General features: G+C 58.1%; 1 protein-coding gene across 3 annotated transcripts in view; it reads right to left on the bottom strand.

The window, feature by feature from the left end:
• PHF21B (PHD finger protein 21B) overlaps positions 1 to 11059 on the bottom strand; it is an 82757-nt gene extending 71698 nt beyond the window's left edge. Inside the window, exons 1-2 of one of the 3 annotated variants that reach the window (XM_036278229.1) lie at positions 10979 to 11059; positions 10050 to 10115 (exon numbers count right to left, since the gene is read on the bottom strand). In XM_036278229.1, the coding sequence (XP_036134122.1) occupies positions 10050 to 10115; positions 10979 to 11032 (120 nt within the window). In that variant the 5' untranslated portion in view covers positions 11033 to 11059. Of the gene's footprint in view, positions 1 to 10049; positions 10116 to 10275; positions 10463 to 10978 lie in introns of those variants that run through there. The other 2 variants (XM_036278228.1, XM_036278230.1) reach the window with 2 other exon arrangements.
• Positions 11060 to 13947: the final 2888 nt, after the last annotated feature.

Below are 13947 nucleotides of genomic sequence, written 5' to 3'. Positions count from 1 at the left end.
CGCCCTGCGCCCAGCGGGCCGCACGCTCCCCGCCCCGGCACCAGCCAGGGGACAGCCTCCGGGAGGTGCAGGGCTGGGTGCGGACCAGGCCCCTCCAGAGTTCCACGACCTGACCTTGGACTTCTGAGTGAAGTTCCCACCAGACCTTCATGCGCAGGGGCAGAAAGTACCCTCCTCGCTCCCACACAGTCCGCAGGGCTGGGGTCAGGAAGCCGCTGTCAAAGGGCAGCCCCTCCCTCGCCTCCTGAATAAAATGGAAACTAAGCCCGGCCGGTGTGGCTCAGTGGTGGAGCGTGGACCCTGCACCAAGAGGTCTGCAGTTTGATTCCCGGTCAGGGCACGTGCCCAGGCTGGGCCTGGTCCCCAGTGGTGGGCATGCAGGAGGCAGCCAATGGATGTTCACGCTCATCGATGTTTCCATCTCCCTCTCCCAATCTTGCTCTCTAAAATCAATAAAGGAAAAATATTAAAAAACAAAATAAAATGGAAACTAAGAGCAGGCCTCCCCTCAGGGCTGTGTGCAGGGCAAATGAGCCAGCAGAGGGGGCACCAGGAGGGGCCGGGCTCGGGGTTCGAATCAGGCAGAAGAGCCGACGGGAGCAGATGTGGCTAAGTCCCAAGGGCTGAGGACATGCTATGGGCACAGAGCTTAAGGACCATCTCAGGTCCCCCTCCTGGTGCCTGACTTCATGCCGTTTCCTGAGCGCCTGCCCTGAGCGGCGCTCTGCCCTCTGCCCTCTGCCCTCTGCCCTCTGCCCTCTGCCGGGTGGTGCGGTTACTCCGGCCCTGAAGCCTCCTTCCCGGCATTCCTCAAGGGAAGTCAAATCCGGGGTCCTCGGCCCTAAAACCCTGTGCATGCCAAACAGCACCTGTCCCAGGGACTCGCCTCTCCCCCAAAGTTAGAGGTTGAACCAACAGATACCCCCAAAACAGTCTCCTCCAGCCCCAGTGACCAGCGTGTGGCAAGACGCTGCTCCTTGGTGAGAGCCCACCATTGAATAGTGACCAGCTGAGCTTCCTGAGGCCAGCGGGCTACAACGGGCACACCAGGTGACACCACAGTCAGTGTGGGCCACACGGTGAGACAGGACCGGCGCCACAGTCAGGGTGGGCCACACGGTAAGGCAGGACCGAGGCCACGGTCAGGGTGGGCCACACGGTGAGACAGGACCAGTGCCACGGTCAGTGTGGGCCACACGGTGAGACAGGACCAGTGCCACGGTCAGTGTGGGCCACACGGTGAGACAGGACCAAGGCCACGGTCAAGGTGGGCCACACAGTGAGACAGGACCAGCGCCACGGTCAGGGTGGGCCACACGGTGAGACAGGACTGGCGCCACAGTCAGGGTGGGCCACACGGTTAAGGCAGGACTGAGGCCACGGTCAGTGTGGGCCACACGGTGAGACGGGACCGACACCACGGTCAGGGTGGGCCCCACAGTGAGGCAGGACCAGCGCCACAGTCAGGGTGGGCCACATGGTGAGACAGGACCAGTGACATGGTCAGAGTGGGCCCCACAGTGAGGCAGGACCAGCGCCACAGTCAGGGTGGGCCACACGGTGAGACAGGACCAGTGACATGGTCAGAGTGGGCCCCACAGTGAGGCAGGACCGGCGCCACAGTCAGGGTGGGCCACATGGTGAGACAGGACCAGTGACATGGTCAGAGTGGGCCCCACTGTGAGGCAGGACCGGCACCACGGTCAGCGTGGCCCACACGTGAGGCAGGACCGGCGCCACGTCCGTGACTCAGCTCCTGAACAAAGGCGGTGAAAGAAACACTTGGTGGAACTCAGGGCAAAGCACCACGGCCAGCAGCTCTAATGAGGCACCGTGGGATTACTGGATTATCAAACTCATGCCATCGAAAGAAGTCAGAGTTAATTGAAATCAATTGTACAGCTCCAACAGCAGGTGTCTTAAGAGTCTAAACTATTAAAGTGAACACCTTGAGCCGACAGAGAAGACGGCACAGTCACCGTCCACCTCCACCAGGCGTGACGAGCACCAGGATGCCCGAAGGGGGACCAGACCCGCGCAAAGGCTCCAGTTGCCCCGGCGCAGGGCAGGCTCCAGGGAGCTGCCTGTGGCCAGACGCAGCGACCACAATTCTCTCCACGCCAACCGCTGCGTGTCTAGCATCTGGTTTCATCGGAATAGCGCGGGGAGGGAGGGAGTGAGGGAGGCCTCAGTGCACCTGCTGCACGGAGAGGAAACAGGGCTCAAGGAGGTGAGCTGACTGCCCGGGGTCCACCCAGAGGCAGGACGCTGGGGTGTCAACCCTGGGGTTATGACTGCAGGGCCCGGCGAGTCTGGTGGTGAGCCATCTCCAGCAGCTTACTGGGCCCCATGGGATGGGAAGTGCGGCAACCTGCCTCCCCCACCTGACGTGACAATGTTTGCAAGCAGTGCCTTCACGTGGCAAGTGTGAAGTCTTATAAAATGAGACATCACTGTGACCACCCACCATCACCTCCAGATCCCCACTACCTGGCAGGAGTTGGTTGGTTAAAGGTTTGTAGACTTAAACCGGGTTGTTCCCAGATGTCCACAATCCAGGCTTGTGTACAGAGCAGGCTGAGCCAGCGTACAATCCAGGTTGTGTACGGAGCAGGCTGAGCCAGCGTATGCTCGGTGCGTCCACTAGGCATGTTCAGTGTGGTAGGTGTTCGAGCGTACAGAGTGCCCTGCAGACACCCCTCAAAGCCAGCACGGCTCATCCGCCAGCCTGGGTTTGGGGGGGGCTCACGTTTTATGGCTTTCAAGTCTGTACTGGGAATTCTTTTCCCAATAAGCATGTGTTTCTTTTATAATAAAAACTTTTTTTTTTTTTTTTTTTTGCCGTGGCCAGTTTGGCTCAGTGTCTGTTAGCATGTCGGCCCCGGACCGGAGAGTCCCAGGTTCAGTTCCTGCTAAGGGAATGTATCTCAGTTGCAGTTTGTCCCTGGCCCCGCTTGGGGTCATGTGGGTGGCAGCCAGTCGATGTGTCTCTCTCACATTGATGTTTCTCTCTCTCTCTTCCTCCCTTTCTCCCTGCTGCTCTATCTGAAGATAAATGCAAAAAGGTCCTCGAGTGAGAATAAAAAACAAAAACTTTGTTTTTATCCTCATCCGAGGATATGTATACTGATCTTAGAGACAGAAGAAGGGGGAGAGAGACAGACAGACAGACAGACAGACATCGATGTGAGAGAAGCTGCAGTTGGCTGCCTCCCACATGCACCCAACCAGGGACCAAACCCGCAACCCAGGCACCTGCCCCGACCGGGAATCAAACCCGTGCCCCTTCAGTGTACAGGATGACGCTCCAACCAACTGAGCCACCTGGCCAAGGCTCTAATAAAAGCTTTTTAAAAGGAGAACTTTTTTTTATGACCTAAACGCTGCAGAAATAATAGTAAGAACGTTGATCTCGCCTTCCTCAGTAAGATTTTACTTTATAAGAGAACGATGATTATTTTTCTCATGTCAAAAACAGACCCTCTCACTTCAGTGACATAATCCTGGACAAATTAAGTGATAGTACACACACACACACAGACTTCACACGTATTACACTTATTGGTATGTATTAATATATTTATTATTATGTACTTTATAGTCAAAATAAAATCAATCATGAAAATGCAACCAATAAATGCAAGTACGTGCACATGCACACACGCACGCGCGCGCACACACACACATTGTGTTCCTTAACCAGCTGAGCAGAGGTGCCCCCTGGGTCGCCTTCTGGAGGCCCCTGCAAGTGTCTCCACTAATTTCTCAGCTCTGAACAGCTCCAGTGAAGGCAGGAGGGTCACCACGTGGCCGCAGCCTCACAGCCTGTTACGTACGGTCGCCCAGCACTACGGGTCCAGCAGCCTCCAGCCTCCTCTCCCAGGTCATGCAGGGCGCCACCATCCCTGCAAGGGCCTCCCACACAGCTGACCAACATCTGTGGAGCACGGGTGGGGGTCACCCCAGGGGAGTTCACGCTCCTTCACTCTCCCGCCTCCTCATCTGGAAACGCAGGCCCTCCACGGGGTCAGAGGCCCCCCTGCTCAGGCCCCACCTACCTTCTCCCCGCCGGCCTCCCACGGTTCTACTGCAGACACCTGCCTTTTCCCTTAGCGGCCTTGGCCTCGGGCTCCTCGTGCCCACACCCCCGGTGTCCTCCAGGAAGCCGTCCTCAACTTGCAGCCAGACACGACGCAGGAACCCCACCACACGCTCTCACAGAACTCTTCCGGGGTCCCCGAAACTCGGTCGTCTGCACCTCACTCTCCCGTGAGGTCTCTGAGGCCAGGGAGCTGCTGTCTTACTCATCTCTGTGTCCTCTCTTTTCAAACACAGGTTTTAGAAGCCTACCATGTGTGCCCGGCCGCTGTGGCTCAGTGGTGGAGCATCGGCCCTGCACCAAGAGGTCGCCGGTTTGATTCGCGGTCAGGGCACATGCCCAGGTTGTGGGTCAAATCCCCAGTGGGGGGCATGCAGGAGACGGCCAGTCCATGTTCTCTCCCATCGGTGTTTCTATCTCTCTCCCTCTCCCTTCCTCTCTCGCTAACATCAATAAAGATAACAAATAAGTAAATAAATAAATGCAAGCCTACCATTTGCCGCATGCCTACTACAGACTAGGGACTCCACAGGGACAGATAGGACATCACCGCTAACCCTCACACCATCTTTTCACAAGTCATCCAGTGCTTCAGTGAGCGCGTGCTCAGCCCCCAGGGAGCACTGCTGAGAGTGGGGGCGGGGCCACCCTCAGGGAGCCGGCAGTCTGGCCCTGCTGGGAGTGGGGGCGGCCACCCTCAGGGAGCCGGCAGTCTGGCCCTGCTGGGAGTGGGGGCGGCCACCCTCAGGGAGCTCACAGTCTGGCCCTGCTGGGAGTGGGGCCGGCCACCCTCAGGGAGCCTGCAGTCTGGCCCTGCTGAGAGTGGGGGCGGGGCCACCCTCAGGGAGCCTGCAGTCTGGCCCTGCTGGGAGTGGGGGCGGCCACCCTCAGGGAGCTCACAGTCTGGCCCTGCTGGGAGTGGGGGCGGTCACCCTCAGGGAGCTCACAGTCTGGCCCTGCTGGGAGTGGGGGCGGCCACCCTCAGGGAGCTCACAGTCTGGCGGTCACAAGGAGATGAGGACCGTGTGGCCAGCCCCCTCAGCTGGAGGACTGCAGCAGCCTCCTCACTGCAGCCACTGTGTCCAGAGGCAGGAAAACGCTCCAGGCGGCAAGCCACCAAGGGCCACACTGCCGGCACCGGAGTGAGGTGGAGGGTGCCCAGCAGAGGCCGAGCAGGCGGGCAGGCCATCCCTGCAGGCTCTGCGGGCCCTCAGGTGTCACCCCGACAGCAAGGGGGTGCCGCGATGGCCAGCGGGTCTGAAGGCACTTGCCCCGGTGGGGACGGCAGCGGAAGGGCCCAAAGGTTTGGAAACCAGAAAGTGTCCCTCGGCTGGTGGATGGACAGACAGAACGCGGTCCATCCTGACAGCAGAGAAGTGTTCAGACCTAAGGAGGAACGCGGTACTCATACAGCCTGCAACTTGGAGGGACCTTGCGACCTGGTGCTCATTGAAAGAAGCTGCTCTTGCAAGACCACAGCGCGTGCGACTCCATTCCCACGAAAGTCCCGAAGAGGCCCCTCCTGGAAACAGGAAGTGGATGAGGGTACCTGAGGGCGGGGGGAGGGGCGGGGGGCTGATAGCCAGAGTTTCTTTTTGAGATGAACACCTCCTCAGATGGAGGGTAGTGATGGTCCTAAAGATCTGTGAACACACAAAAGCCACTTAACGGTACACTTTAAATAGGTGGGTCATATGATATGTGAATGGTACCTCGATAATGCTGGGTGTTTGTTTTTGTTAAGTGGATACAGTGAGGAGGATGCTGCAGTCTTTCAGCTGAGAGATGGTGGTGGGAGGGGCCAGGGCGATGGAAGGATGGAGGCGGAGGGTCCAGGAACGGGCTCAGACAAAGTGTGGGCCCAGGACACTTCGGCTGTGTGAGGGGCAGCAAGGGGCCAAGGGCACACAGGTGGCCCTGGGCAAGGCCAGGACTGCCCCAGTGTGTCAATTCCATGTCCCTTCCTGCAGAGGATGAAAGGAGGGGTGCTGGAGATGACACGGCTTTTCTCTGTAACACGTAATGATGCCATTTGAAGAATGAGATCTCAGACTCTCCATCAGAAGGATGACAATGTCATCTCCTGGACAGGAGCAGACTTGGGGAGAGAACCTGGAAAACAGGACTTCCCTGTAGTGCAGGCCCGCAAACCATCGGGAAGGTTCTACCCTGCAGTCTCCCGGGGTGAACAATCCCAAGGAGGAACCCCTCTGGTGTCCAGTGTGGCCAGTGAATCACAGCGAAGACATGATTCAGCGCCCGGGCGATGCCACGTACGTAATACCTTCAAGAAGACATTTTTATTTCTGCGCATGAAGACAGCCTCTCGGAGTCCAGCGTCCGTCAAATCGACAGATGGCGCAGAGCACAAGGCCCCGAGTTCACCTCCAGGCCCGGGCTCTCTCCCCACCAGCATGGACTGCAGCCACACAGCAGGCCCCTCTGTGGGGAAGCGAACTGCGCGAAGTTCAGGCCTGGAGATGCCCACAACACGCGGCACCCCAATGTTGCGCTGAGGCCACCGAACAGGGAGAAGAGAAAACCCTCCCGTATCTGTGATTAGTCTGTTATTCACACAGAAGTGCTTGTTGCTTGACAATCGAGATAAAAATGTTACCACCTCTCTGCATGCGCTGCAAATTCATGGCATAAAACCACTGGAGCAACTAATGGAGTCTTCACACATCACATCTCGTTAAAGAAGAGGGGTCCGGGCTCCACCAGAATCACAAGCCACCGGGTGCCGCCACACCTGGGAACGCAACCTGGCCACTCTCATCAACTCTCCAGGCCTTCTTCTTTTTTAAAGAAAAAATATGAACTCTGTTTTCAAATAGCTGGGTCCTAAGGAAGCTGATTGTCTTCTTACCCCTCAGCCCACCAATGACGGGGAAAACACTGGGGAGTTAGACAGATGTGTTTCTCTCCACTTCTGATCAACAACCAACTATTTACTTCTAGGAGTCCCTGATAAACATCTTTAAACACTTGTCCGTGTTTCTAGAAGTAACGGAAAAAAATCTCAGTGCCAAGGGTATGAATGGAAAATTGATGGCTACACACCAAGAGATATTACTCAGCTGCTATTGTATTTCTAACAGATGTGGATAATGGGGTCATTCGTTCATTTACTATCTAGTTCATCATCCACGTGTGCAATTTTAATTGAAACTTAACCTTTATATCCCACATTCCACGCGGCAGCGGCACAAAAACACATCTATCTCTGTAGGTGCAGATGGTATGAGTTTCTCCCCAAGCAAATCTATAAATGAACACTACCTTTAAATTTATGTTCAGTTAAAAACAAACTCTTAAATGTTGGCCTCTTCACCCCTGTTCCCACATTTCAGCTCCTCCTGGGCAGGTTTGGGGTGACCAAGCAGAGCTGGGGTGCAGCTCAGAATCACCTCCAAGAGCTAGTTCATTGACCTTTCCCCAGCCAAGCTGCCAATCACCACCAAACTCCCAAGGAGAGAGAGACCAGTAAATGTTAAGTCTACCCAACTCATTTCACAGGTGACCTCTGAAAGGTTTCACCCCGGAGCTTGGGAGAGACGAGGCAGCTTTATTAGCATGCTGCACCACGGCCCCAGCCCCCTCCCCTCCCTCTTTTATGAGCCCTTGTTATATAAAATGCCACAAAGGGAAATGGAAAAACAACACACTTCCAGTTACCAACACAAGTTCGGTTGGCCAGGCCAATCCCTGGCTGCTTACAGGGTATTATTTTTAGTCATTTGAAAGAGAAACATTTTTAAAAGGCCAGAGAACAAAAGTTTTCCTCGTCGTCTTTCTTCTTAAACACACACACACACACACACACACTCACACACACAAAGATGGAGGTGCATTCCGTTCACAAGCATCCTTCCCCATTCAAATTTAAAGGCAAAGGCAGCCTGGAGTCGGACAGTTCCTTCCTGCAGCCTCCGAACAGGATTTTCCAATGTTTCTCTCACCCTCATCTAAATTCCGGCATGACAGATAATAAATAGCTACTCATTTACGATCATCATAAAAATTTAAACAGGCTTGAAATAGTTGCTACACATACAGAAGAAATGATCAAACCTGAGCTCTGAAAAGCCACTCCGAATAGTAAAACTATTGCCATGCAGAAGCACACATAAAGAGACATTGTTGCAATAAAAGCTGCGGGATTACAGGATTTTCTCTCTCTTTTAAATCTTCTATCGGAGCGTAAGAGTCAACAACTTGCCGTTTTACCCAGTGGAAAAAAAGGGCTTAGTAACCCTCAGCTATCACACTGTGCCAGATTTGGCGGAGGTTTCTTTTTTTAAAGAAAGTATCTGATTTGATTCTACACAGTGATTAAACATCTTTGTGCTCAGCGGAGAAGGGTCTTCCAACCCCTCCCCCTCCAAAAATGGCATCAAAGCAATCAAAATGGTAATGCCGGGCCTGGGTCCCCTCCCCCCGCGAACTCCCCGACTTCGCCGGGGCCGCGCGCCGGGCCCCCCTCCGGCGGGAATGGAAGCTTCCACTCCAGGACGGGTGCGCGCGGCCGGGGAGGGGGCCGCGGCACCGGCAGAAAGGGGTTAATGGATTCGTCCCAACCCTCCCGTCCAGCCGGGAGCCCCCGACCAGGCGCGGACCCGCGGCGGGGAACAGCCATCTTTCTTTCCGCAACCCCCGCCCCCCTCCTCTCCCGCACGCCCCCTCCCACCACTTTTCAACTTTAAAGACTCGAAATGAACACCCGGCCTCCGAGTTCTTCTCTCTGCAGTCGCCGCCACCCCCGCCAAGCTCCTCCGGGTCTCCCGCTCCCCCCGCCGAAAATTCCTCGGGGGAAAGGGTATCTGATCCGGCCTCCCGGGCCAGGACTGGGGGAGGAAGGAGGGGACCTGATCCGAGGCCGAGCAGGGGGAGGGGGCGGGGGCGGGCGCTGTCCAAGTTTGGCGCTGACGGCGGCGGCCGGCATTCCGAAAGAACAGCGATCGAAGGCCAGGGGGCGCGGCGGGCGGGGGCGGGCCCGCGGGGTGGGCGGAGGGAGGGGAGGGGGCAGCGGGGAGGGGCGCCGGCGCCCCCGCCCCCCGCCAGCCTCGGAGCCCCGGGAGCGCCATTGGCTGCGCCGCTCAAAGTTCTCGGCTCCGGGCGGCGCGGGGGAAGGGGCGGGAGCGCGTGTGCGGGGAGGGGGAAGCGGAGGGGGAGGGGCGCGCGGGGCGGCGAGGGAGGGGGCGGGGGCGCGCGGCCGGCCGCGCTCCGGCGGCGGCATCTGTTCGTGGTGCTGAAACCTCGGGCGCTGAGCTCAGCGCAACTAAGTCACAATGGACAACTTTTCCTCCCCAAAGAGCCGGGAGGGGGTCGGCAGCCGCGGCCCCCACAGCGCGTGCTTCCCCTGGGTCCCAATCTACACCTCACGCCCGCAGACCAAAGTTGGGGCAGGACTGGGGGGGTCCCGGGGGCGCATTTCTTTTGTTCCCCGGGAGCTGGCGTCAGGTTCCAAGAATAAAAAGTGATGCTGGAGAAGTGAGGGGAGGTGGCGCCCAGAAGAACGCTTCGGTAAATATGATTTGCAGTGGAACCCAGAAATCTCTTCTAAGTAGTTTGGTGTCCAGGGCCGAATTACTGCCCCCTCTACCCCCTACCCTCACACCAGCGTGTAGTAGGGGCGCATGGCCGAGAGAAATACCCACATTCCAAAAACATGTCCACCAACTCAAAATGGACGCCGGGCTGCTCGCCGCCTTTTAAGTGCAGCTCCTGTCTTTCGGCCACTACGCTCTCCCCCTCGGCCTCCGAGAACCCGGCTCTTTCTTTCCAGAAAAGGGGGGAGGGCAGGTAACTTTGAGGATGGCACAGGGACTCCTTTGGGAGTCTGAGCGCGCGGCGCCAGGGCCGGCACTTTTTAGGGTGCTGCCAAAGTACCCGGCGACCCCTCCTCCCCACCCTGGCGTGGGGTGGGCGCAGGCTCCAGCTCGCTTACTTGTTTGTCGCTGAGCGCGGTGATCCGCGGCTGCCTCTCGTGGAGCTGCTTCTTGAGATCGCCGTTCTGCGGAAACACGGAGGAGTGGGCTCAGACTAGCAGCCCAGGGGGGTCGGGTGCGCCCGGAGCCCCACGAGCCTCAGCCCCCGCCCCGCAGCGTCCCCCAAGTTCCCCGGCCGCGTCCCGCACGCACGGTGGCCGGGCAGTGCCGTGCGGGGCCGCTTACCTGTGGCTGCCGCCTCATTGGGGCAGCTCTCGGGGCGGGGCGGGGGCCGAAGCCACCCGGCGGCGCGCCCCGAGCCGTGCAAGTTTGCAGGCCGGGGTGCGTGTGCGAGTGAGTGTGAGTGTGAGTGTGTGCCGGGGGAGGGGGGAGGAACAAAGAGCCAAGTAAACACGGCGAGTCCGTGTCGAGCAATGCTCATAAATATTCAAGTCGCGTCCTAATCTTCCCAACACACACACGCGCACGCCGCAATACCGCTCGGGCTCGGGCCGCCACGCCGCTGTTCGCCCAGCAACACATCACCAAAACTACTTTTGCAAACTGTGCTGGGTTGCACTGGGGTGGGGGCCGCAGGGGGTCGGCGCACACACTCGCACAGACCCCGGGACAGCTCACGAAAGGTCCCCACCCGGCACCCTCAGTCCTGCAGTCCCCGTGTCGAGAAAGACAAGACACCGGGCTCGGGTCCCACGAGCCCCCGACCCCCCCAACCCGCCCAACCCCAAACTGCGCAGGATTGCACGAAAGGGGGATGGAGAGGGAACCCAGTGGGGTCCGGCAGGTGCCTACTTCCCCCACCCCGGTCAGGCTCGAGGAGGAGCCCCCTCCGGGCACCTCTAGTCGAGTAGACCCTGCGAGGAGGAACTGGACGCCAGGCTCGGGTCCCTGGAGCTGCCACCCCGGCCCGGGGCCCCCGGCCGCCTACCTGGTGGCACGCGAGTTCCACCGCGAGCGCCTCGGGCCGGCTCTGCAGCTCCATCCCGGCAACTTGGGCAGCACTTTGCTCTCACTTTGGCCCTGGCCCCGGATAAGTTGCACCGCTCCGCTGGGGCGGGAGTGGGCGGGGGTGGTTCAGGCCTCCCGGGAGGGGGGACACGAGCCCCTCCCCCACGACCGAAAGGGAGGGGAATTCTGGAGAGGGGCAAGAAAGGCGTCCGGGCGCCGCGGCGCCGAGCCCGCGGCCACCCCAACTCCTCAGGATGCCCGGCAAGTTGCGCCGGGTCCCCGGGCTGCCCGCGCCGCCCGGCGCATGGCCCCCCGGCGCCGGGAGCCCCGCGCAGCCCGGCGCGCGCCCGCCCCGCCGCCACCGCCTCCCGCGCGAGCCGCCCGCCGGCAGGGACTATATTTCCTCCGGCGCGCGCGCCTGGATCTCGCTAGGTCTCGGCAAAGTTGTGCCTCGGCCCGATGCTAATTCGGCAGTGCCCGGATGGAGCAGGCCGGGGCGGCGGGGGGCGGTGCCGGAGCCGCCGGAGCCCCGCCCGCGCGTGCGCACTGCAGCCCGGCCGCGGCCCGGCGCCCCGAGCGGAGAACAAAAGTGGTGGCACCGAAGGGTGCAAACTTGCCGGCCCGCGGCTCGGGGCGCCTGCTCCGGGACTGCTCCGGCGGGGCGCTCCGAGTGGGCGCCCGCGACGCCGCCGTCCTCTTGCGCACCCCCGGCTAACGGGATGCCCCATCCCCCTCCGCTGGGGAGCCCAGCCTAAGACCGGGGTGAAAGATACTTCTAGGTGGGAGGGAAAATGTCCATTTTCATTTCTTTTCTCCTCTGGCCCTCGCCGACCCCTCTATTCCCTGCTCCCTCTTTCCCTTCCTGGGTCCGCCTCCCTTCCTACTTTATTTAAACGGCTTCCATCGCTGCTCCCTCCTGCACACGAGCGCTCGACTTGGGAGAAGGAATTAGTCCTGCCGCCAGACGCCCCCACCGCCTGATGGCCGTCGTGTTGCTTAAACAGTATGAAAATTGATCTCTTGACTGTTCCTTTAATGATTTTTTTTTTTTTTTTTACACTCACAATTAAACTCTCAACAGATGTCACCGGACTTTTTAAGACTGTTGTTAAAAATCGTAAACACGCCCGGTCAATGTGACATAAAACAATTATAAGTGCAGCGGCGGAGATCACATTTCCGAACTCCCAGGCCGCAGCCGGGAGGTTAATGTCTCCGAGTCGATATCACGGTCGTGGAGTTACCATCCTCGTCAATTAACGTCGGAATGCTTTGTGCCCTGTGCATCGCGTCCCATATGTTCGAAAGACGCTGGGGAGAAATGGTGAGATCCTACTTCAAAGCAAACGTTTACACTGATAAATCGGTGTGACTTCATATTCCTCCGCAGCACAGAACATACCCAGGCGCAGTCCGTCAACAAATGCCCCTTTCAGCCTATGCCAACCTGCCACGAATTATGTCTAGGGTCAGCAGCACTTGGAAATTTCTTCAGCTGGGGACCCCAATGTAGTTTTGGACTCTTATTAGTTCATTTACCACAAGTGACATGTTGGGCTCCCCAAACACTGGGGGCCTGTCATTCCTGCCCCCTTTGGGAAGCTCTCAGCAAGGGTCACTGGTTAGCTCCTGAGCTCTGTCATTCAACCGGAAACTAACACGTGTTCTAAGTGGTGGTGTTCCACTGGGGCTAGCACCAGCCAGGGAGAACCAGAGTTCCCCAAATGCAAAATACACACTTGATCTTAGCCAAAAGGCCGAGAAGCGATCAAATGGAAAATAAAAAGGCTAACTGGGTGCCCCAAGGAGGCTCTGGCTCCTTCCATCCTGGGTTCAGCTCAGGTGGTGTCCAACTCAGGGTGGACTGCCCAGGGGACCAGCGTTCAGGGGGCCAGAGAGCGGGAGCAATGAGAGGGTTCCTACTGTAATCTCTGTAAGTGTCACTGGCTTTTTGGTAAAACTTTATAACAATTTTATTGGCCATGCCTGTATTGAAATCAACAGAGGGGATGTTCAGGTTGTTCATGACCCACACAGACTTGGAGGATAGTGGCGCCTACTGTAGAGACATTCTGTTTGCCAAGTTTCTGTTAATTAGTGCAGATTACAGAAGGGACCGTCCACGTGCCTCTCTGTTGTTTTCATCCTCACCTGATTCCTGAGCACGCCCAAGGGCCGGGGCTGGGTGCTCTCTGACCTGGGGGAATTGGTGATGGGGAGGAAAACCAACCCCACGGTTTTGTAGGCAGACATAGGCGCCCTGTGCTGCTGCTGCAGACAGGTTTCCCTCCGTGCGTCCTGCACCCGGGGCCGCCAGCCCTTTGCCCATGCTGTGCCCTACTTCTGGAATGCCCTTTTCCCTCAGAGCCCACCTTTTAAAAATCCTCTTCATCCTCCAAGACTCAGTTCACATGCCACCTTTTCTGGGAAACGTGCCCTAATTTCTGCACCTGCATTCCAACACGGAGCTCACTGAGCAGGGAGGGCATTCTGACCCATATAGAAGGTGACATGTTCTCTGTGGAGCCTAGGCCAGCTCCGAGTCAGGTCCCCGGGCACGGCACAGTATTCGTGTGCTGAAGGAAGGGTCAGGATGCCTGGGGCCCAGCAGGTGCTTAATGGACGAATAAGTGAGACCAGGGGTGAATGAATGAACGAATGCTAAAAGAGAGATACATTCTGGTTTTGGAAAGGTGGACCATTAATGATGGCCATAGAATTGAGTAATGTCGCCCTGGCCGGTTTGGCTCAGCGGTTAGAGCGTCGGCCTGCAGTACAGAGAATTGAGTAATGTCTACAGTTCATTCCAGAGCCCACGTTTCTCTTCACCTGCATTGCGGCCAAGTGGGCAGGGATCGGAATTATATCTGGGTTTGAGGTGTGGGCCTACCCCTTAATAGCCTCGTGGCCTTGGGCAAGTTACCCAACCTCTCAGCCTCCGTTTCTTCG

This window comes from Molossus molossus, unplaced genomic scaffold (genome assembly GCF_014108415.1).
Source record: "Molossus molossus isolate mMolMol1 unplaced genomic scaffold, mMolMol1.p scaffold_m16_p_26, whole genome shotgun sequence".
In the NCBI taxonomy this organism is placed as follows: Eukaryota; Metazoa; Chordata; class Mammalia; order Chiroptera; family Molossidae; genus Molossus; species Molossus molossus.
Note: the sequence above shows the minus strand (reverse complement) of the source record. Positions and strands in the feature narration are given on the sequence as shown.